The 22040-nt window shown below is 43.0% G+C and overlaps 1 protein-coding gene across 1 annotated transcript; it reads left to right on the forward strand.

Annotated features, from left to right (window-relative positions):
* The first annotated feature begins 48 nt into the window (after positions 1-48).
* Positions 49-15469, forward strand: LOC141214184 (uncharacterized). Its single transcript, XM_073665403.1, has 7 exons — positions 49-178; positions 9878-10027; positions 10157-10258; positions 10342-10462; positions 10546-10643; positions 10840-10930; positions 13336-15469. The coding sequence occupies exons 2-7, from the start codon at positions 9950-9952 to the stop codon at positions 14694-14696; spliced, it is 1851 nt and encodes a 616-aa protein (XP_073521504.1). The 5' UTR covers positions 49-178; positions 9878-9949; the 3' UTR covers positions 14697-15469.
* The last annotated feature ends 6571 nt before the right edge of the window (positions 15470-22040 follow it).

Below are 22040 nucleotides of genomic sequence, written 5' to 3' on the forward strand. Positions count from 1 at the left end.
CCTCCCCCTCAAGAGATCAACTCCAAACTAGACGCTACCTGACAACCAGCACAGCAGAGTCCTTCATCCACTGAGGCCCCTGATCATGTGACCCCTGACTCCTCCCCTCCTGTGACCTCATCACAGCTCCTGTGCGCACAGAGCAGCCATATATGTGGTGGCGGCTCTGCAGGTGGAGGTATGTGGAGACCCCATTACTGGGCGCAGGGGGCATTAACCCCTTCAGCACGGAGACTCTTTGGGGGTCTTGTGTTGTCCCTTTATAAGAATCATAAGGTTTCTGTTCTGTTTCCTGTAATAGATACATACGACCCAACTATGGAGACAGGAAGGGAGGAAACGTATTGTTCTCAGAGTACAGGACCCCCACAGTGTAATGCCCCCATTATGCCCCTTATGCAGGATGTATGATGTCCCCACACAGTGTAATGCCCCCATTATGCCCCTTATGCAGGATGTATGATGCCCCCACACAGTGTAATGCCCCCATTATACCCCTTATGCAGGATGTATGATGCCCCCACACAGTGTAATGCCCCCATTATGTCCCTTATGCAGAATGTATGATGCCCCCACAGTGTAATGCCCCCATTATGCCCCTTATGCAGGATGTATGATGCCCCCACACAGTGTAATGCCCCCATTATGCCCCTTATGCAGGATGTATGATGCCCCCCCACACAGTGTAATGCCCCCATTATGCCCCTTATGTAGTATGTATGATGCCCACACACAGTGTAATGCCCCCATTATACCCCTTATGCAGGATGTATGATGCCCCCACAGTGTAATGCCCCCATTATGCCCCTTATGCAGTATGTATGATGCCCACCACAGTGTAATGCCCCCATTATGCCCCTTATGCAGGATGTATGATGCCCTACACAGTGTAATGCCCCCATTATGCCCCTTATGCAGGATGTATGATGCCCCCATTATTCCCCTTATGCAGGATGTATGATGCCTCCCCACAGTGTAATGCCCCCATTATGCCCCTTATACAGGATGTATGATGCCCTCACACAGTGTAATGCCCCCATTATGCCCCTTATGTAGTATGTATGATGCCCTCACACAGTGTAATGCCCCCATTATGCCCCTTATGCAGGATGTATGATGCCTCCCACAGTGTAATGCCCCCATTATGCCCCTTATGCAGGATGTATGATGCCCCCACACAGTGTAATGCCCCCATTATGCCCCTTATGCAGTATGTATGATGCCCCCACACAGTGTAATGCCCCCATTATACCCCTTATGCAGTATGTATGATGCCCCTACACAGTGTAATGCCCCCATTATTCCCCTTATGCAGGATGTATGATGCCCCCCCACAGTGTAATGCCCCCATTATGCCCCTTATGCAGGATGTATGATCCCCCCCCACAGTGTAATGCCCCCATTATGTCCCTTATGCAGGATGTATGGTGCCCCACACAGTGTAATGCCCCCATTATGCCCCTTATGCAGGATGTATGATGCCCCCCCACAGTGTAATGCCCCCATTATGCCCCTTATGCAGGATGTATGATGCCCCCACACAGTGTAATGCCCCCATTATGCCCTTTATGCAGTATGTTTGATGCCCCCACAGTACCGCCTGAGGTCCTGCAGTTGGAATAATCCCTCTGGAGTTGGTTTTCCCTTTGCCTGCTCCCCTCCATGTAGACCCTCGAGCATGTATACATGCATGTAGGGGAGCAGCCGGCCTTACTAGATATCGAGGCTTTGTACAGTAATATACGGCCTGAGGATGGTATCAGAGGGGTAAGACGTTTCTTTTAATCGAGATCAGTACAGTGTAGCAGACATAATGACTTCATGGAGGATCTTCTAAAATTCACTCTTACTCATAACTTCTTTCTTTTTGACAGGCAGTACTTCCTCCAGCTCAGGGGTACTGCGATGGGGAACCCCTGTGCCCCCTCATGTGCTAACTTATCCCTGGACTGATGGGAGGAAAACATAATATTCTTTGATGATTATAAGTGGTGGCATCCATATACTGGGGTATGGTACAAATATATTGACTACATTTTTATCATCTGGTCGGGGACGAGTGAACAATCTTTTTAATTTGTCGGGGAACTCAACATCAATAGAGTGGGCCTTAGATTTACATCTGAATTTAATTCTAATCATAATTTTTATTTTTATAGCACCAACATATTCCACAGCACTTTACAATTTTAGGGGGGATTTATACAGACAATACAGACTTTACAGAATAAGCATAACTCAGATGTTAAACGGAGTGAGGGTCGCAAGCTTACAGTCTGTAAGGAAATAGGGGAGACATAAAGGTAAAATGTAGATATATTCTATAATACAGCCTTAATATAGTAAATAGGGTAAGTACGTAACACTACATGAACTGGTTGCCAGCCAGTATGTGTACAGTACAGACAGAGGCTAATCAGTGCATGAATGGTATGAGCATGATTTTGAAGAAAATTTTAATATGGGCCAAACTGGGACAGTTAGATAAGTGTGTTGAGGTGATAGGCCAGTCTAAAGAAATGGGTTTTTATGGCTCGCTTAAAACTGTGAGTATTAGGAATTAATTGAATTGTCCTGGGTAGTGCATTCCAAAGAATTGGTGCAGCACGCGAGAAATCTTGGAGGCGGGAGTGGGAGACTCGGATTATGAAAGATTTTAGATTTAAGTCATTGGCAGAATGGAGGGTACGGGAAGGGTGGTAGACTGAGACGAGGGAGGAGATGAAGAGTGGTGCTGAATCGTGGAGCGCTTTGTGGGTGAGAGTGATAAGTTTATATTGAACTCTGTATTGGATGGGCAAGCAGTGCAATGACTGGCACAGGGAAGAGGCATTGGTGTAGCGGTTGGAGAAGAATATGATCCTGGCTGTTGCGATCAGGATGGATTGGAGAGGGGAGAGTTTAGAAAGAGGGAGACCGATTAGTAAAGAGTTGCAATAGTCTAGACAAGAATGAATAAGAGCTACAGTAAGAATTTTTGCCGAGTCAAAGGTAAGAAAATATCTGATTCTAGAGATGTTTTTGAGGTGTAGATGACACGAGCGAGTGATTTGATCTGAGGAGTGAAGGAAAGATCTGAATCGAGTATGAACCCAAGACCAACAAGTGGGCTTGTTGCTGGTTGCTGGGAAGTAATGGTGGAGCCACAAACTGAAGTGGCAATATTGGGCGCAAGTAGGATAGTGGAGGGAGGAAATACGAGTAGTTCAGTTTTTGACAGATTCAGTTTTAGATAGAGGGAGGACATAGTGTTAGAGATGGCGGAAAGACAATCACTGGTATTTTGTAATAATGCAGGGGTGAAGTCCGGAGAAGAGGTGTATAATTGGGTGTCATCAGCATAGAGATGGTACTGAAAACTGAATCTGCTGATTGTTTGTCCAATAGAAGCGGTATATAAGGTGAAAAGAAGGGGGCCTAGGACTGATCCTTGAGGAACTCCGACAATAAGGAACCCCGACAATAAGGGGAAGGTGAGAGGAAGAGGAGCCAGCAAACGACACAGTGAAGGAGCGGTCAGAGAGGTAGATCCACAGTGTCTAATGCTGCAGAGTGATCCAGTAGAATCAGCAGGGAGTATTGACCATTAGATTTGGCTGTTAGGAGATCATTAGAGACTTTAGTGAGTGCAGTTTCAGTAGAATGTAAAGGGTCAAGAAGGGAGTTATCTGAGAGATGGCGTATTAGACAGGAGTGGACCAGGCGTTCCAGGAGTTTAGAGATAAAAGGAAGATTGGAAACAGATCTGTAGTTGGCCGTGCAGTTCTGGTCGAGGGATGGTTTTTTAAGTAATGGATGTATGCTGGCGTGTTTAAAAAAGGAGGGAAAAATACCAGATAAGAGGTAGAGGTTGAATATTTTAGTTAGGTGAGTGGTGACAGCTGGAGAAAGGGACTGAAGGAGATGTGAGGGAATAGGGTCACTGGTGCAGGTGGTAGAGCGAGAGGAAGCAAGGAGCCTTGTCACTTCTTCCATGACTGGTTCGAAGTCAGAAAATGAGCAAGATGCAGTGTGGGAGGGGGGGAGCATGCATAACATTTTGGGATTGGGAGAAAATTTCCTGTCTGATATGATCAAATTTTTCTTTGAAATAATTGGCCAGATCGTCAGCGCAGAGGTCGGTGGTCGGGCCTTGTGCTGTTTGATTAAGGAGAGAGTAAGTGTCAAACAGGTGTTTTGGCTTATTGGGCCTTGAGATGATGAGGTTGTTAAAGTAGGATTGTTTGGAGAGGTGAAGGGCGGAGTTATAGGTTTTAAGCATAAATTTATAATGGATCAAACCTTCGGCCAGATTAGATTTTCTCCACAGCCGTTCGGCACCAGGAGCACCGCTGGAGAAAACGTGTTTGTAGTGTGTGCCAGGGTTATTGCCATCTGTGCCGAGTTGTTCTTTGTGTAGGAGGTGCGGCTTCATCGAGGGCGCATAGCTTTATTTCTTTATAATGCTTTAGTGCAGAGTCGGGACATGAGAGGGAGGAGATTGGGACCAATGATGTTTGCAATGTTTTCATAAATTTCTGGGTGTTAATGGCGCGTATATTTCTATAGGTGTGGAAAGTGGGGGTGTCTTGAGCAGGGTGACAGTTCTTCACAGAGAATGAAAGAAGGTTGTGATCAGAGAGCGGAAGAGGAGCGTTAGAAAAGTCATGTATTAAACAGAGCCGGGCGAAGATAAGGTCAAGAGTATTTCCATCATGTGTAGGAGAATTAGTAAGCTGTGAAAGACCGAAGGAGGAAGTTAGCGATAAAAGATGAGCTGCAGATGGGGAGAATGGATCGCCAATTGGGATGTTAAAGTCTCCTATGATGAGGGTGGGGATGTCATAGGATAGAAAGTTTGGAAGCCAAGTGGCAAAATGATCCACAAACTGACAGGAGGGGCCCGGAGGGCGATAGACAACCAGCACTTGCAGGGAGAAGGGCCGGGAGAGTCTGACTCTGTGGCCCTCAAAAGAAGGGAAGATAAGTGAGGGTACTGAGGATATAACCTGAAAAGTACATTTTGTTTAAAGGACCAGACCAACACCAATTATTACCAGTTGCTGTTCCTGTATGTACTGATCAAGAAAGATTGAAATGGGACCCTAGGGACACTCCTCTACCATAAACCTTCAAGCACTAATAAACTATTGAAGTGTGATAACCACCACCCCCATCTCCATACAAAGAGGAAAACCCAAGGGCCAATTTTTCTGGTTGAGAAAGTACTGCTCGAATGTCACAGATTTTAATATACAGGCAATAGACCTGAACACCAGATTAAGGGATAAAGGGTACTCATGGTACATTTTCGATTCCGCATCATCGTTTGCAGAAAAATGGTAGAGACAGACACTCCACCATACCAATCCAAGAGACCAAGAAGAAGATTGGACTACACGAGTAAGAAAAACTTATGACAATCAGAGTGACTGTATCTTTCATATCCTCAGAAAACACTGGGATATACTTGTGGTCGACCCGGACCTGAGGGTGCTGTGGAATCTACTCCCACAATAACTTTCAGAAAGTTTAGTGCATAGTTTCTTTAAAAACTGCACCCAAGGGGACTTGGCTAGATAGAAGAATCTGTGGTTTCTTTTGTTCTGGAGAATGTTGTACATGTAATTGGATGAGACCATGTAAATCTTTCTCAAGTTCCTCCATGGTTAAAATCTTTTTCCAGTGGGATTATTCCAGCTGTAAAACCTCAGGACTAGTATATATGGCCACATGCACCTGCCCCTAGAATATGTAGACAAGATCAAGAGGGAGTCTAGGAGGAGAGGAGGGGAGCATTTGGGCGATATACGCCATGGTCGGGAGATCCCATTAGTGAGACACATGAACAGTGCACATCGAGGTGAACCCGGAGACCTCTCCTTTTGTATCATTGTGGTGGTTAAACCCAATGTGAGAGGAGGTGATCACAATAGATGTATCCTCTGAAAGGAAAGTGAGTGGATTGTTAGACTGGATTCACCAGCCCCTAAGGAACTCAATGAGCAAATTTCCTATGCCTGTTTTGTGTGACTACAGCCCCATTCTGGATTATATTTTTGGATTTTATGCTCTACCCATTGCTAGTCAGTTCCCTGTGAATGGGGTTCACATATTGTTGTACTTCACCGAGATATCTGAGCTTCTATATCAGAATTATTACTTATCAATTATATTCCACTTATACTATTTCGTCATTAACAAGTGTGGTGATCCTTGTGTATCTCTAATTGTGCAATAGAGGTCAAGTTTGACCATTTAGGAATATACTGTGGGCCACCATCCCATATTTTTTGTAGTGATAAAGTAGATCTACATGCCTATTGCATGATGGGAGGATGTGCAGTACTTGTTTTTAGTCTCCCATGATGCTGATCTCAGAGATAGGATTTTTCTATGTTGGTGGTATGCAATCCAATACCATATGCGATCCGGAGTTGTACGCATGCTTCCGGACATGCACATGCGCAGATAGGAGACCGTGATGCACTCCGGCATGGAACGCACATGTCCGGGAACGTTTGAGCTTTCTGTCCGCCCGTTGTTTTGTGCTGGATTGTGGGGCGTTCTTGAGAATTTATTTTTGTTCCATCTTTCTTTAGTTGATCCCACTGATGGATCAGATAAGTCCTCAGAGAATTATAATTAGAGGAACCCATGGACACATTAGGATTTGTGAAGCTGACCTCCGCTCTCCTCTATTTCCTTTGAATTTATTGTGTGACCTGTATTTCAGAACAGTAGCTCCTGGTTTGTTTCATTTCCATGTGTAAATTGAATTTGACTCGTAGTCTTTGATATCTCTCTCAAACGTAGTTTTTTTGATGTGTGAGATGGCATCCTCCAGACTTTGTAAATTCTTTTGCATATTTTGTTTGTGTTTTGGATCCAAAAAGGCTTCTACACCAGGCGGAATAAGCAAGAAACAAATATCAAACGCAATGTAACTTGGTTATCCTATAAGGGTTTTTTTAAATGTGGCCATACACCCTGTAAAGCATGCAACTATGTTAATAAAACCAACACATTTGAAGAAAACCTAACGGTACAGCAATTTTCAATACACAATTTCATCAATTGTAACACTATAGGGGGTCATTTATTTAATAGAGTGTATAGAGAGTTAACTGCAATACGTGGGATGCACGTCAGGTCCGCTAAAAAATGTATTAGAAGACATTAATCTATTAAGATATTTGGCAGTCGGCACCACACAATCTAAATCACTGAAATATGATACGGGGGCCAATGGTAACTGTGCAACAAAGCACATAAAGAAGTAGGTAGAGAAAAGCTTGCACAGTGAGATAATGCATATCCAAAAATAATAAGAAATACAATAGCAACTTTATTTCATGTAGGGACACACAAGTGGTTAAAAAACATACAACCCATGACGAAGCTACTGTAGTAGCGATACACGTAGGGCATAGATACCTACGGAGGGAGTCCACTGTAGAGAGGTAAGCCCTACGCGTATCGCTACTACAGTAGCTTCGTCAGGGGCTGTATTTCTCTTGCTGATCAAAAAGGTCATAGCATTTGTATAACCCTGAATGCTGAATTCTATTCGTTTGGAAGCAATCATGCTTACTGTGCTAATGACAAATTGTACTAAGTCAGCTGAAAGTTTATTTACAACAGCCCCTGTGATACCAACTATGTAAATAGATTAGCTCAAACAATGATAGGTGATCCCTGCACCCTTACCTCTTTTACCTGGGCTTTATGACCTCACACAGATGTAAATATAAACAGGGGTGTCTGTAGTGCTGTAGACATAATGAAATTTGGGACAGAGAATCACGGAACATCAGAAGGACTTTGGAAGGAGAATGGGAGACATCCTTCAGGAAAGTAGATGGATTGCATGGCATCTAAAGAGACACAGATTTGTATTCTACATGATTCTAGTCTAAGGGTATCAGATCTGCTCCATTAACCATCAGAGAGACAATGGATACTTTTGGGAAGTCCAGGAGAGGACGAAAAAGTCACATGGCCCCATGGATATGCTGTTTTGGTGTTGCTAGGAGGGACCCACTGGTCACCTAGAACCCATGGAGACATTTGGAGTTGTCAGGAGGGACCCACTGGTCGTCTGGTCCCATGGAAACTCTCGGAGAGGCCAGGATGGGACCATCGGGTCTCCTGGTCTTGTACCTCGATGGACTGTTGACTTCCTTAGCTTGCCGCTACCTTCTCTCTGTGGGGGCCCGGGTAGTCGGCCCTGGAAGTCTCCAAAGTCGCAGCTGTTCTATCCCAGAAAGGCAGAGATGGAAGGATGAGACTGTCTAATGTACCATCTTGGGTATTTTCTGGGACTGTTCTGTATGTTTAATGTCCGCTTTATGGTTTCTATAAAGTATTGCCACGCTGTTTTACCCTCACCCTGTGTTGTTTGAGTAGCATTACGCCCACAGAAGACCCCGGGTCTCCACAGTCCCTGACCAGGGTGACTCCATGCGGTGTTCTTCAGACAAGGTGCATTAAATAAACAGTGAGCTGACCTCCCTCTCCATTTTCTCATTATATGCATGTTTTCCTTATAGTGACAAATATTTATTTTTGCTAAAACTGTGATATTTTCACTTTACAACTTTTTTTAAACCTTTTTTATAAACTTTTTAAAATAACTCTCATTAGTGCGATCATACAACACAGAAGCCTTTGATTGCTCAGGTGATGCACTGTACTACTGTAGTGCCGTGTATTATCACTGCCTGTCAGTGTAATACTAACTGCCCCATACACATGAGATAAGTGTTGGCTGAAGGATCATTTGGCACACGGCTATCTCTCCAGACTCCCCCATACACAAATATTCCAGCTTTCCTGTGGTTTGTATGACTGACTGCATCTGTAGGGAGGTCCCCAAATACATTATATAGTCAACCAAAATCAGTGCTTCCATGTAACTTTAGTCTAATGTTTATGGAGGCGTTAAAAAGTAAGTTATGGAACTCTGCCTCTGGCCCGGCCTAATAGACTTTTGTACATTACAGGCCCAGTACTTGGGGGAGGAGGGCATTCAGCCGAACTCTGTCACACTTTATTAGATGCCATGTTTGCTTTTTGCAGGCGCAAGTGGTTAAACTGCCAGGGATTTTATTGCAGCCGCACCTGTGCCATCCCTGAGGTGTACATCTATGTTCTGGTGCCCAAAAGAGTTCATAACATGTTAAAAAATTACACAATGTGTCTTCTGCTTTTTGCATGTTTTTTCTTTTCACAAGAATTGTTGGTGTAAATTTTCTTTTGAAACCTTTTAATATCTGCTTTTTTTCTGGGTTTTTTCTTGTAATATAGGAAAGCCTAAGGCTAGAAATAAAACCCATAATACACTCTACATGTAGACTTTAGTATCAAATAATTTCTCTCCGCAGCATTTGTGCAAGCAAAACAGCTTTTATAAAAGCCTCAAACTTCTGTGTGTGAATCAGACATGAGATCTAACTTGATAGATTACAGCTCGGGGAAGACGGGAAACATTCATACAGACGGCCAGTGGTGATGTAGTCAGTGACGGACTGTCTCCAAATATGGTTTTAGATCCGTAGTAGTAGATGTTTCCTCATCATGAAGTAGTTATTTCTCATGTCACGTGAAATAAATATCTCCTGCATTATTGCTAATGCCAATTCCAGTGATGGAAAATGAGACGAGAATTGGCGTTATGGAAGGTGAGTCTATGAGTAACGTATTCTGCTGCAGACTTCGAGGACGGAATTGCTTGTTGCTATGACCTAAAATATGTAGGTTTTATTACTAGATGTAAAGAAAAAACTAAATAAAAAATAATAAATCTCCTCATATGTTTCCCCTTATTATCTCCAGTAATTGTATTATTGCACAGGATTTTTATGATGTTACATCGGCTCATCTTCTTCTCGTTCAGGTCTTTACAACACCGGATCCACTCAGTGAAGATCGTCTATATAAGAAAATTTTCCTGATTTACCTTTCAAAGATGGATATGGACAGGGACAAGATGGTGGAGAGGATATTACACCTCACCCTAGAGATCCTCTTCCGGCTTACTGGAGAGGTGAGAGGTTCTGATGACGTCACATTACATCATTCTTATCTATGGGAATAACAGATGGACAGAACTGGAGAGGTGAGGACTCTGGAAATGTATGTAGTGAGATTTATTAATGTGTCTCTCCATAACCAGAGGTTAATCATGGAGCCTCCACCTCACCCCCTGATACATGAGGACATCAATGACCAGATCCTAGAACTCGCCTACAAGATGATTGAGCTGCTAACTGGAGAGGTGACACTGTTGGGAATGCTGGGACATTATACAGTAACGCTATGAAGGGTTCGAGGGGATGACGGTATCATTGTATGTGTCAGGTTCCTATAAGGTGTCAGGATGTCGCTGTCTATTTCTCCATGGAGGAGTGGGAGTATTTAGAAGGACACAAAGATCTGTACAAGATTATGATGGAGGTTCCCCAGCCCCTCACATCACCAGGTAATAGACAGGACTAAATACACAAGGCCTATAATTATCTGTATGTAAAGAATGAATTCAGTCCCTGTATGTGTTTCCTCCAGATCTATCCAGTAAGAGGACAACACCAGAGAGATGTCCCCTTCCTCTTCTTCCACAGGACTGTAAACAAGAAGATCCCAATGTTCCTCAGGATCATCAGGTAGATGGAGAGAAGGTGTCATGAGATCTCCCCTATGATGTGTAGACGGCTGTAAAAGTCATGTCTTCAGTCTTGTTTTATCCACCATTATTATGTTTTATACTTGTGTAATGAGAATGGTGGAGATGGCAGGATTAGAGCCGATCATACATGTGACTTTTCCAACTGTCTTTGACTTTTATAATATTTGTTTCAGGGTGAAGATCTGACCCATATTAATACTACAGAGACATATGTGAGGGGTGATGAGTGGTGTAAAGAGGAGATTCCTACATATGACTACCCAGGTGAGTAGTGACCACTAAATGCAGAGAAGTCACAGATTCTTCTCAGTCACCGGCTTTGGCTGCTTTATCGGTGGTGTAGTCCGGCCGTATCACAATCGTGTGATCACCATTTTGCCGCTAGACCACAACATTCTCCTCCGTCCGAAAATATTCAATTTACTTTGTGTAATTGTGAAAGCCCTTTTCTATAGAACTTACAACCTGGAGGATACACCTACCCCCTGGGATTAGTAGACGCTGACCGTTACCTGCCCAGGTCTGTACACTACAAAGCCAAATGACAGCGTACGTAGAAAGTGCTGACAAGTGAGAAAATCACTTGAAGAAAAATATTCTGATGAGCCTGTAAGAGAAAGCGGAGGGTAATGATGCTGTTGGCTTCCTAGATCCCTGATATCTTATTGGATGAATCTACCTTCTCTCCCTTCTGTGCTGCTGAATGTGCTCATATGGTCCCTACAAGACCAGGTCCAGTCTTTCTGGCCAAAGTTTGCTTTTTTGATCGATAACATTAAATGTGCAGTGAGGACCAAGTGTGAATTTCTGTACAATAACAATAGTTTCCCTTTATACTTTTCAATTTCTTTTTAAACCAACTAACTTCAAACAGGATCTTGATAAACTACATAAAAAACATTACACCTGTGCCATGATATGTCTCTAAGCTGTGCGTGGCTGATGGCTGTAATATACTTCTATTCACGCCTGCAGGAGATGTGGTGGCATGGCTCGAGCCCTGGTTTCATGGATTCACTCCATGTCATAAATTCCATTATGTTTTCAATCCTAAAGAATTCAGATTCCTGCACAATCTCTCCTGAAATGGGGGCACTAATACTTTCTCTACTCTTCTGGTCAGGACTCATCATACCTCCAATGGTCCACCATAAATGAGTGCAACTCCGGTTTAGTGTTGGATTTCTTCCTTCATACATATTTTGTTGTTGGGGATGTTACATATATTCTTTCTTTTTTTTACAAGTTCATTCTGTATGATAGTCTGATTGTGGTGGGATCGGCCGGCCTCACTTATGTGTCTCTGTAACTCCCTGGTAGTCTTTCAAAAAGTTCTCCATTGCCTCTTCCAAATGCCAGAGATCTAAATTTAAGACCCCTCAGCTCTGCAGTATTGTAAAAAACTTCACTTTAAATGTCTAATATTTCTTCTTGACACTCATGTGACAGAAAATATTGTCCCTTACGATAGTTTAGATGATGAAGAGCCCCCGAGCCCCAGACTCTAATTACCCCAGAGAGGTTTCTCCACTAGTTACTCATTTTTCTCTGATGAAGACTGTTGAGTTTGATCATTTCAGTAGATGTTTTATTGTCTATGCTCAGTTTTTGACTTCAGTAATCCTCTGATTTAACCCCTTCCCGCAGACAGTTTTATGTTCCTAATCGGCCCCATTTTTCAAATTTGACGTGTGTCACTTTATGTAGTGATAATTTTGGAATTCTTCACAAAGGATAATAGGAAACAAATGGACCTTACAAATTATTTTCCAACTTCTCTTGAATCTGACAATCCCCTATATACGGTTGTACACTACTGTCTGGGCACATGGCAGGGTAAGAAGGGAAGGAGCGACATTTAGCTATTAGGAATGCAGATTTTCCTGGAGTAGTTCGCAGACACAATGTATTGGGGGCGCTGTTCATGGTCTACTGGCAGCTCAAAAGATGGCCACCACAAACAGGCTTGTCACTATCTACCCTGTTTACAGATTTCACAAATTACTTTGCTGATCACCCTTTAACCCCTCTACATGGATCTGGCCTTACACAGATACTCCTAGGCTTGGGCCACGGTGTTACCTGCTGTTCTGTGGAGTGAGATGGGAAGCAGAATAGTCAGGTAGCCGGGTCAGAACCAGGAGGGCAGAGAAAGTACAAAATCAGAAGACACAAGAGTAGTCAGTAAACGGGCCGAGGTCACACCAGGAACCAAATACACAAGCCGGGAGCTGATCACAGAGGACTGAACCAGAGGAGAACAAGGCTGGATCTGGCAGCTTCCGGCAATATGCTTCCAGCTTTAGTAGGGTGCGGTGCTTTCCATATGGCTGAAGCAGGGAGCAGATTACTCCAGCTGGACAGCACACACACCCATACTGCCAGACTGGATGGTACTACTGGTCCCAGGCTACCTAATCTTAGTGGCTGGACAGAGCCTGTGCCTTTTACTCCATATTTGGGAGGCAGAATGAACAAACAGTTGAACACCACGCTCCACTGGTTCATCCTATGAGGTTTTCTATTAGATGGTCATTGTCCTGGTGAATAAGTGAATTTTTTTTTATATAACTTGCCTTTATTTACGGACAGTTTAAGTAGAAATGTTCAGAAATATAAAATTCAAGGATTTTTTATTAAAAAATAATAATTGGTTTTATTCTTGGCAGATAACTGTACCCGGAGATCAGAGGGACAGCTGACATCTTCAATTTTCAAATCAGATAATTTTCAGATCCCACAGAATACAATTGAAGTGACTGACGTTTCTCCAGATTTACCATCATCCCTTCCCAGCAAAGATCTGTCATCTGATCCTATGAAACACGTCCTGTCTTCTGATTCATTACCGACTACTAATGAAAATCAAAGTCACAAAATAAGCATTAAAAAACAAACTGCTCCTAATGCAAAGAAGCCATTTTCACATTCAGAATATAGAAATAGTTTTCCTCTCAAAAAGTCTTTTCTTAAACATCAAAAAATTCACACAGTGAAGAATAGATTTTCTTGCTCCAAGTGTGGGAGATGTTTTAATCGGAAATCAAATCTTGTTAGGCATGAGATAACTCACACAGGAGAGAAGTCATTTTCCTGTTCAGAATGTGGGAAATGTTTTGTACAGAAATCAAACCTTATCGCACATCAGAGAACCCACACAGTGGAGAAGCCATTTTCCTGTTCAGAATGTGGGAAATGTTTTGTACAGAAATCAAATCTTATCAAACATCAGAGAACTCACACAGGAGAGAAACCATTTTCCTGTTCAGAATGTGGGAAATGTTTTGTACAGAAATCAAATCTTATCAAACATCAGAGAACTCACACAGGGGAGAAGCCTTTTTCATGTTTAGATTGTGGGAAATGTTTTGTACAGAAATCCTATCTTATAAGCCATCAGAGAACTCACACAGGGGACAAGCCTTTTCCATGTTCAGAATGTGGGAAATGTTTTACAGAGAAATCAACTCTTATCAAACATCACAAAACTCACACAGGGGAGAAGCCATTTTCATGTTCAGAATGTTGGAAATGTTTTACAGACAAATCAACTCTTATCACACATCAGAGAACTCACACAGGGGAGAAGCCTTTTCCATGTTCAGAATGTGGGAAAAGTTTTACAGACAAATCAACTCTTATCAAACATCAGAGAACTCACACAGGGGAGAAGCCTTTTCCATGTTCAGAATGTGGGAAATGTTTTACAGACAAATCAACTCTTATCACACATCAGAGAACTCACACAGGGGAGAAGCCTTTTCCATGTTCAGAATGTGGGAAATGTTTTAACCAGAAATCTAGTTTTCTTAAGCACCAGAGAACCCACACAGGGGAGAAGCCATTTTCATGTTCAGAATGTGGGAAATGTTTTACAGACAAATCAACGCTTATCAAACATCAGAGAACTCACACAGGGGAGAAGCCTTTTCCATGTTCAGAATATGGAAAATGTTTTAACCAGAAAGCACATCTTGATAACCACCGGAGAACCCACACAGGGGAGAATGCTGCAACTACACACAACTAGTCTCTGTACAGACAAGAAAGGCCCTAGCTGCACAACTAAAAACACCACCACAGACCTAACTCCCTAATAAGCCGTTGAGGAGTTTCTCATACCTCCTGAGGAACCAGAGGGGAGGCTGCAACACACTGTCAACAAGGGGAAAGTAAAGTATGAAGACCCATGACCTAGGACGCAAACCCAGCTTTCTGACACTAGGCACTAAATTGTGACCCAAAATCCTTTGCTAATCTTCAGATTTCATGATGTCTTGCACACAGTCAAGGCACCTAGTGCCAGAGGCAGCAAAACAACCCCAAAACACCTTTGAACCTCCACCATATTTGACTGTATGGGTTGTAAATTTATTGATTATGCTGCGCACCTTGGACAAAGGAACATGCGGATCCCTAAAGATGGACTTATAACCTTGAAATTGTTGATATTTTTCAACAATTTTGGTTCTCAAGTCCTCAGACAGTTCTCGTCTCCTTTTTCTGTTTTCTCCATGCTTAGTGTGGCACACATATGCACACAATGCAAAGATTGAATCAACTTCTCCCTTTTTTATCTAGTTTTAGTTGTGATTTTCATATTGCCAACACCTGTTACTTGCCACAATTGCGTTTGAACAAGCTTCACATGCTTGAAACAAAGTTGTTTACCCTCAATTTTGGCTAGGTGGCAACAATTTTTTCTGGCCTATTTTGTGTGAGATTATGTTTAATTTGCCTTTTTTTCTCTGTTTTCTTGTGTTGTTCCAATACTCGCAAAGGAAGTAAACGTGTATAACAAAACATGTAATTGCAATAATTTTCTGGGAGAATTACTTCATTTTCTGAAACAATTTCAAGGGATCCAACACTTTTCACCTTTACTTGTTTTTGTTGCCTTTTTAATTTGTTGCAGCATTTCATCCTCTACGTGTTCAGCTATATTAGGAGGCTTGTAGCAAACTCCAGTTAGCAGCTTTCCATTATTGCCATGTCCATGTACATTTACCCAGACTGATTCTACATCAGGAATGTAAAACTCAAAACATGAAAACTTTGACAAAGTCGTGGGCCAACCAGTATACAGTATAATGGGCCCCACATGCTCCTCCATACATAAGAAACGAGGAAAAAACTTCAAGTCAGAGTCCCATATAATAGTGAAAAAATTACAAAATGTTATTAATTATAATTTATACAGGAAAAAAATCTGAATCACAGAAACAGAGACAGTTAGTAGTAAAACAATGGAGGAGCACTAATGAGGAGCATGAGACAAATTAACATGATTCTTTTCTGATGTAAATACATAATTGGGCTGCCAAAAAATAAGAATATATTGTTAAAATGCAGTGAAGCATTCAATAAAAGTGCAGGTGCTTGTGAGGTAGGTCAGAAGTAGTTGCTATATAAGAGGTTAGTCACACCGCTGTCTATATATAGGGACTAATATAGATAGCTCATACCGGGGACAGCAGATCTTTGTAAGTGGTATCTTAGGCTACAGGGTAAAAGTATATCCTAATACATATTAATGCCTAGAAAATGCACCTAAGTAGGAAAAAAGATGAAAGAACGGCAGCAAAAAGAGTGTAGCATGAACCCTATAGAATACTTACAGCCAGTGGATGTGAATACGCCCCTCAATTGCGCTCACCGTGATGCGCGTTTTGGCACGGCTGCCTTCGTCAGGAGGTGGCATCAATGAAGGTGGGTAGGGTTTAAAAAGGGCCCTTGAGCCAATAGAAAAGGGGGTGTGTAGTCTCGGCCAATGGGTGTGGGGAGGGCGTGGCATGACACATGGCAATCACTGCTACACCGCCGCATCCAAGGCAAACGCATCATATGATCCGTCACGCCACAAGCACGTGGGGAACCACGTGATCACGCGTCATGGAGCATAAATTGATACGGCCAACGAGGACACCACAGAGAACAGTGAAGCATGAAGTATAACACGATTATATGAGATCATAGTATAAATGCATAATAAGATATAAGAAAATATCTCTCAAAATATCGATCTATAAATGCAAAATATATACAATAATAACTGGACAAAAAATGCGCACACAGAAAAAAAGTTACAGATCTTGAGAGACAATACAGTGCCAGCAATTATGTCCAAATTATCCAATAGCAGAATGGAAGTCCTCAACGTCATTGACAGAAATTATTAACTACTACCCAACCATACTACACTGCTCAAAAAAATAAAGGGAACACTTAACAGAATATACAGTATCTCCAAGTAAATCAAACTTCTGTGAAATCAAACTGTCCACGTAGGAAGCAACACTGATTGATAATCAATTTCACATGCTGTTGTGCAAATGGAACAAACAACTTGTAGAAATGATCGGCAATTAGCAAGACACCCTCAATAAAGGAGTGGTTCTGCAGGTGGGGACCACAGACCACATCTCAGTACCAATGCTTTCTGGCTGATGTTTTGGTCACTTTTGAATGTTGGTTGTGCTTTCACACTCGTGGTAGCATGAGACGGACTCTACAACCCACAGAAGTTGCTCAGGTAGTGCAGCTTATCCAGGGTGGCACATCAATGCGAGCTGTGGCAAGAAGGTTTGCTGTGTCTGTCAGCATAGTGTCCAGAGGCTGGAGGCGCTACCAGGAGACAGGCCAGTACACCAGGAGACGTGGAGGGGGCCGTAGGAGGGCAACAACCCAGCAGCAGGACCGCTACCTCCGCCTTTGTGCAAGGAGGAACAGGAGGAGCACTGCCAGAGCCCTGCAAAATGACCTCCAGCATGCCACAAATGTGCATGTGTCTGCACAAACGGTTAGAAACCGACTCCATGAGGGTGGTATGAGGGCCCGACGTCCACAGATGGGGGTTGTGCTCACAGCCCAAGACCGTACAGGACACTGGCGCCCTGTGCTCTTCACAGATGAAAGCAGGTTCTCACTGAGCACATGTGACAGACATGACAGAGTCTGGAGACGCAGTGGAGAGCGATCTGCTGCCTGCAACATCCTTCAGCATGACCGGCTTGGCAGTGGGTCAGTAATGGTGTGGAGGGCCGCACAGCCCTCCGTGTGCTCGCCAGAGGTAGCCTGACTGCCATTAGGTACTGAGATGAGATCCTCAGACCCCTTGTGAGACCATATGCTGCTGCGGTTGTCTCTGGGTTCCCCCTAATGCAGGACAATGCCAGACCTCATGTGGCTGGAGTGTGACAGCAGTTCCTGCAAGATGAAGGCATTGAAGCTATGGACTGGCCTCCCGTTCCCCAGACCTGAATCTGATTGAGCACATCTGGGACATCATGTCTCGCTCCATCCAGCAATGTCACGTTGCACCACAGACTGTCCAGGAGTTGGCGGATGCTTTAGTTCAGGTCTGGGAGGAGATCCCACAGGAGACCATCCGCAACCTCATCAGGAGCATGCCCAGGCGTTGTAGGGAGGTCATACAGGCACGTGGAGGCCACACACAATACTGAGCCTCATTGTGACTTGTTTTAAGGACATTACATCAAAGTTGGATCAGCCTGTAGTGTGTTTTTCCACTTTACTTTTGGGGGTGACTCCAAATCCAGGCCTCCATTGGTTAATAAATTTGATTTCCATTGATGATTTTTGTGTGATTTTGTTGTCAGCACATTCAACTTTATACAGAACAAAGTATTCAATGAGAATATTTCATTCATTCAGATCTAGGATGTGTTATTTCAGTGTTCCCTTTATTTTTCTGAGCAGTGTGTGTGTGTATATCTATATACAGTGAAGGAAATAAGTATTTGATCCCTTGCTGTTTTTGTAACTTTGCCCACTGACAAAGACATGAACAGTCTATAATTTTAAGGGTTGATTAATTTTAACATTGAGAGATAGAATATCCAAAGAAAACCACAGTGCCCCTGATGAAGCATCAGCAATACGGCGTTGGGGTGGTGTGAGGGGGCCGGGGTATGTTCTGAATACGTTTTCTCTTTTGATCCCGCTGGTTGTAGCCATTATGGGAAGGTGTCGCAGCTTTTATTTGAGTTTTATCTCTTTATATATGAAATTAATATTTGTTATCATTTAATACATGCATATTTATATATATTTAAAAAAATTCTTTCCAAATCAGACAATGTGATTTTCAGGATTTGTTTTCTCATTTTGTCTCTGATAGTTGAGGTCGACCTATGATGTCAATATACATATAATATAATATATATACATATATTATCCCACATGAATATTGCTCCACTCATGTGTGTGTGTGTGAGCATATATTATTTTATTATATATATATATATATATATATATATATATATATAGTGTGTATATAAGACAGTGTGCTTTGCTGGAGGGGGAAGGACTTTTCTCTGAACAGAAGCTCAGTCTGGGCAAATCAGAAGCAGATTTGTGTAAAGGTAGTGTATACAACTCGTAACACCAGTTCCCTTCTGTCCTATCAGCTGAGGTTACCAGGGTTCATCATAGCTCTTAAGGCCCCGTCACACATAACGAGATCGCTAGCGAGATCGCTAATGAGTCACGGTTTTTGTGACGCAACAGCGATCTCGCTAGCGATCTCGTTATGTCTGACAGGTAGCAACGATCAGGCCCCTGCTGTGAGATCGCTGATCGTTACAAAGCTTCCTGGACCATTCCTGGGTCGTTGCGCTCCCGCTGGGCAGTGTGCATCGCTGTATTTGACACCTTATCAACGACCTCGTTAGCGATTCAGAACTGAGACATGTAGGCGTGCATAAATTGGACTTTTCTGCGCTCCTCGTCCCCGATTGGTGGTCACTACTGCGTCCTTGTTTTTTTCAGATCCCACCAGCGTTCCCCGGCTGTGACTCCACTTTGAAGAAATCAGGCATCTTTAGCGAGGTAGGTATTGCTTGGGGTCTCAAATGAGTTTCCATTTTAAATGGAGACGCAGTAGAGATCTCATCTGACCGGAGACAGTGTTAAACCAAGGCCACCCAATCAGAACGCAGTAGCGTCCACCAGCTGGACATGAGGGGGGCGCGGAAAAGCAATTTTATGCACGCCTTTGTGACACAGTACAGCCCTTATCAAGGTGTGGATCGTTGAAATAGTTGCTGTGTGAAAGTGTCCCAACGACCACCGAGATCGTTGGTTAGATCGCTGGGGCGGCCAAGATCGTTGGAAAGTTCTGCATGTTTGACATCTCCCCAGCGATCCCAAAACCGTGACGCAATAACGATCTCGCTAGCGATCTCGTTATGTGTGACAGGGCCTTTAGTCAGTGATGGGGGAAAATGGAGAATACAATAGGCTGGTGATATCAGTCCCCCACATCGGGGGCTGGAGATACCCCTCTCGGACTGGATGTAAAATCACAAGACATGTGACTTCTCTCTCTTACTCCATGGACACAATGACGACCATATCTGGTTGATACATTACAGACCAAAAGTTTGGACACACCTCATTTAAAGATTTTTCTGTATTTTCATGACTATGAAAATTGTACATTCACACTGAAGACATCAAAACTATGAATTAACACATGTGGAATTATATACTTAACAAAAAAGTGTGAAACAACTGAAATTATGTATTATATATTAGGTTCTTCAAAGTAGAAGGGAAGGACCAAATGTATGACGATGGGAAAATGGGGGAAACCCAACAACTAGGGAAAATGAGAGAGGAGACCCCCTAGGCACATCTTACAATACCCTGACTCCCCTATCGTCCCTAATCACCAAGAAACTCCAAGAAGAAACTAGCCGACAGCTAGAACTCCAGGCCTGAACAGAGGAAAATAGTTCACCGGTGACTCTCTGGAGACACTGTGGGTTTTTAAATATCAAGCAAGGGTGTGTCAATTAGCAGCAGAAAGAGATCACTGCTGGGTCCTAGTGAGAGGATAGCACTACACTACAGGGATGAAAGAATCAAAAAGGTGTCTGCAAAGGCAAGCACAGCAACCTTCTACAGCTGGATCCAGAACGACTGTCTGTCAAACCTGATACACCCATGACACCCTCCCAGAATGTTAGACATAATTATTCCAGCAGCCTTTACGCCCATCGTGGGGGCGGAATAATAACAAATGTGGGATTAGAGGCTTAGAATACATAGGGGCGTGATGAATTCTAAGTCTTTGTATGAAATAGAATAAAAATGATAACAAAGATGGACGGGCACATTGGGAGATGAGAGGAAATAGGATGGGGTTTATTGATAATTACTATTTCACCCTTATTACTACTAACACTGAATGACTGTGGAGGTTGGCACCCTAAGAAGTCCATAGTCTAAAGAAAAGACTTAGAATTCATCATGTCCCTTTGTATTTTTAACCTCTAATACCAGAGGAATATCGTTTCCTAAGTGGGGTCACTATAGTGGGAGAGGGGGTCTGCTGTTTTGGCAGCGGCACAATATTCCAGACACAGCAGCAATCCAGAAACCATATACAGTGGATACGGAAAGTATTCAGACTCCTTTAAATTTTTCACTCTTTGCTTCATTGCAGCCATTTGGTAAATTCTAAAAAGTTCATTTTTTTTCTCATTAAAGTGCACTCTGCAGCCCATCTTCACTGAAAAAAACAGAAATGTAGACATTTTTGCAAATTTATTAAAAAAGAAAAACTGAAATATCACATGGTCATAAGTATTCAGACCCTTTGCTCAGGCACTCATATTTAAGTCACATTCTGTCCATTTCCTTGTGATCCTCATTGAGATGGTTCTACTCCTTCATTGGAGTCCAGCTGTGTTTAATTAAACTGATAGGACTTGATTTGGAAAGGCACACACCTGTCTATATAAGACCTCACAGCTCACAGTGCATGTCAGACCAAATGAGAATCATGAGCACAAAGGAACTACCCAAGGAGCTCAAAGACAGAATTGTGGCAAGGCACAGATCTGGCCAAGGTTACAAAAGAATGTCGGCATTACTTAAGGTTCCTAAGAGCACAGTGGCCTCCATAATCCTTAAATGGAAGAAGTTTGGGACCACCAGAAGTCTTCCTAGACCTGGTCGTCCAGCCAAACTGAGCAATCATGGGAGAAGAGCCTTGATGAGAGAGGTAAAGAAGAACCCCAATATCACTGTGGCTGAGCTCCAGAGATGCAGTAGGGAGATGAGAGAAAGTTCCACAAAGTCAACTATCACTGCAGCACTCCACCAGTCGGGCCTTTATGGCAGAGTGGCCCGACGGAAGACTCTCCTCAGTGCAAGACATATGAAAGCCTGCATAGAGTTTGCTCAAAAACACATGAAGGACTCCCAGACCATGAGAAATAAGATTCTCTGGTCTGATGAGACGAAGATAGAACGTTTATGGTGATAATTCTAAGTGGTATGTGTGGAGAAAACCAGGCACTGCTCATCACCTGCCCAATACAATCCCAACAGTGAAACATGGTGG

The sequence above is a fragment of the Phyllobates terribilis genome, unplaced genomic scaffold, assembly GCF_046119375.1.
Source record: "Phyllobates terribilis strain yellow unplaced genomic scaffold, ASM4611937v1 Scaffold_217__1_contigs__length_3308461, whole genome shotgun sequence".
Taxonomy (NCBI): domain Eukaryota; kingdom Metazoa; phylum Chordata; class Amphibia; order Anura; family Dendrobatidae; genus Phyllobates; species Phyllobates terribilis.

Bases quoted from the DNA above. Each gene is read 5' to 3' on its own strand.
- LOC141214184 (XM_073665403.1), top strand. From the start codon at position 9,950: ATGGATATGGACAGGGACAAGATGGTGGAGAGGATATTACACCTCACC. The intron at 10,028-10,156 runs GTGAGAGGTTCT...CTCCATAACCAG, and splicing joins TCTTCCGGCTTACTGGAGAG to AGGTTAATCATGGAGCCTCC. The intron at 10,463-10,545 runs GTAATAGACAGG...TGTTTCCTCCAG, and splicing joins CCAGCCCCTCACATCACCAG to ATCTATCCAGTAAGAGGACA.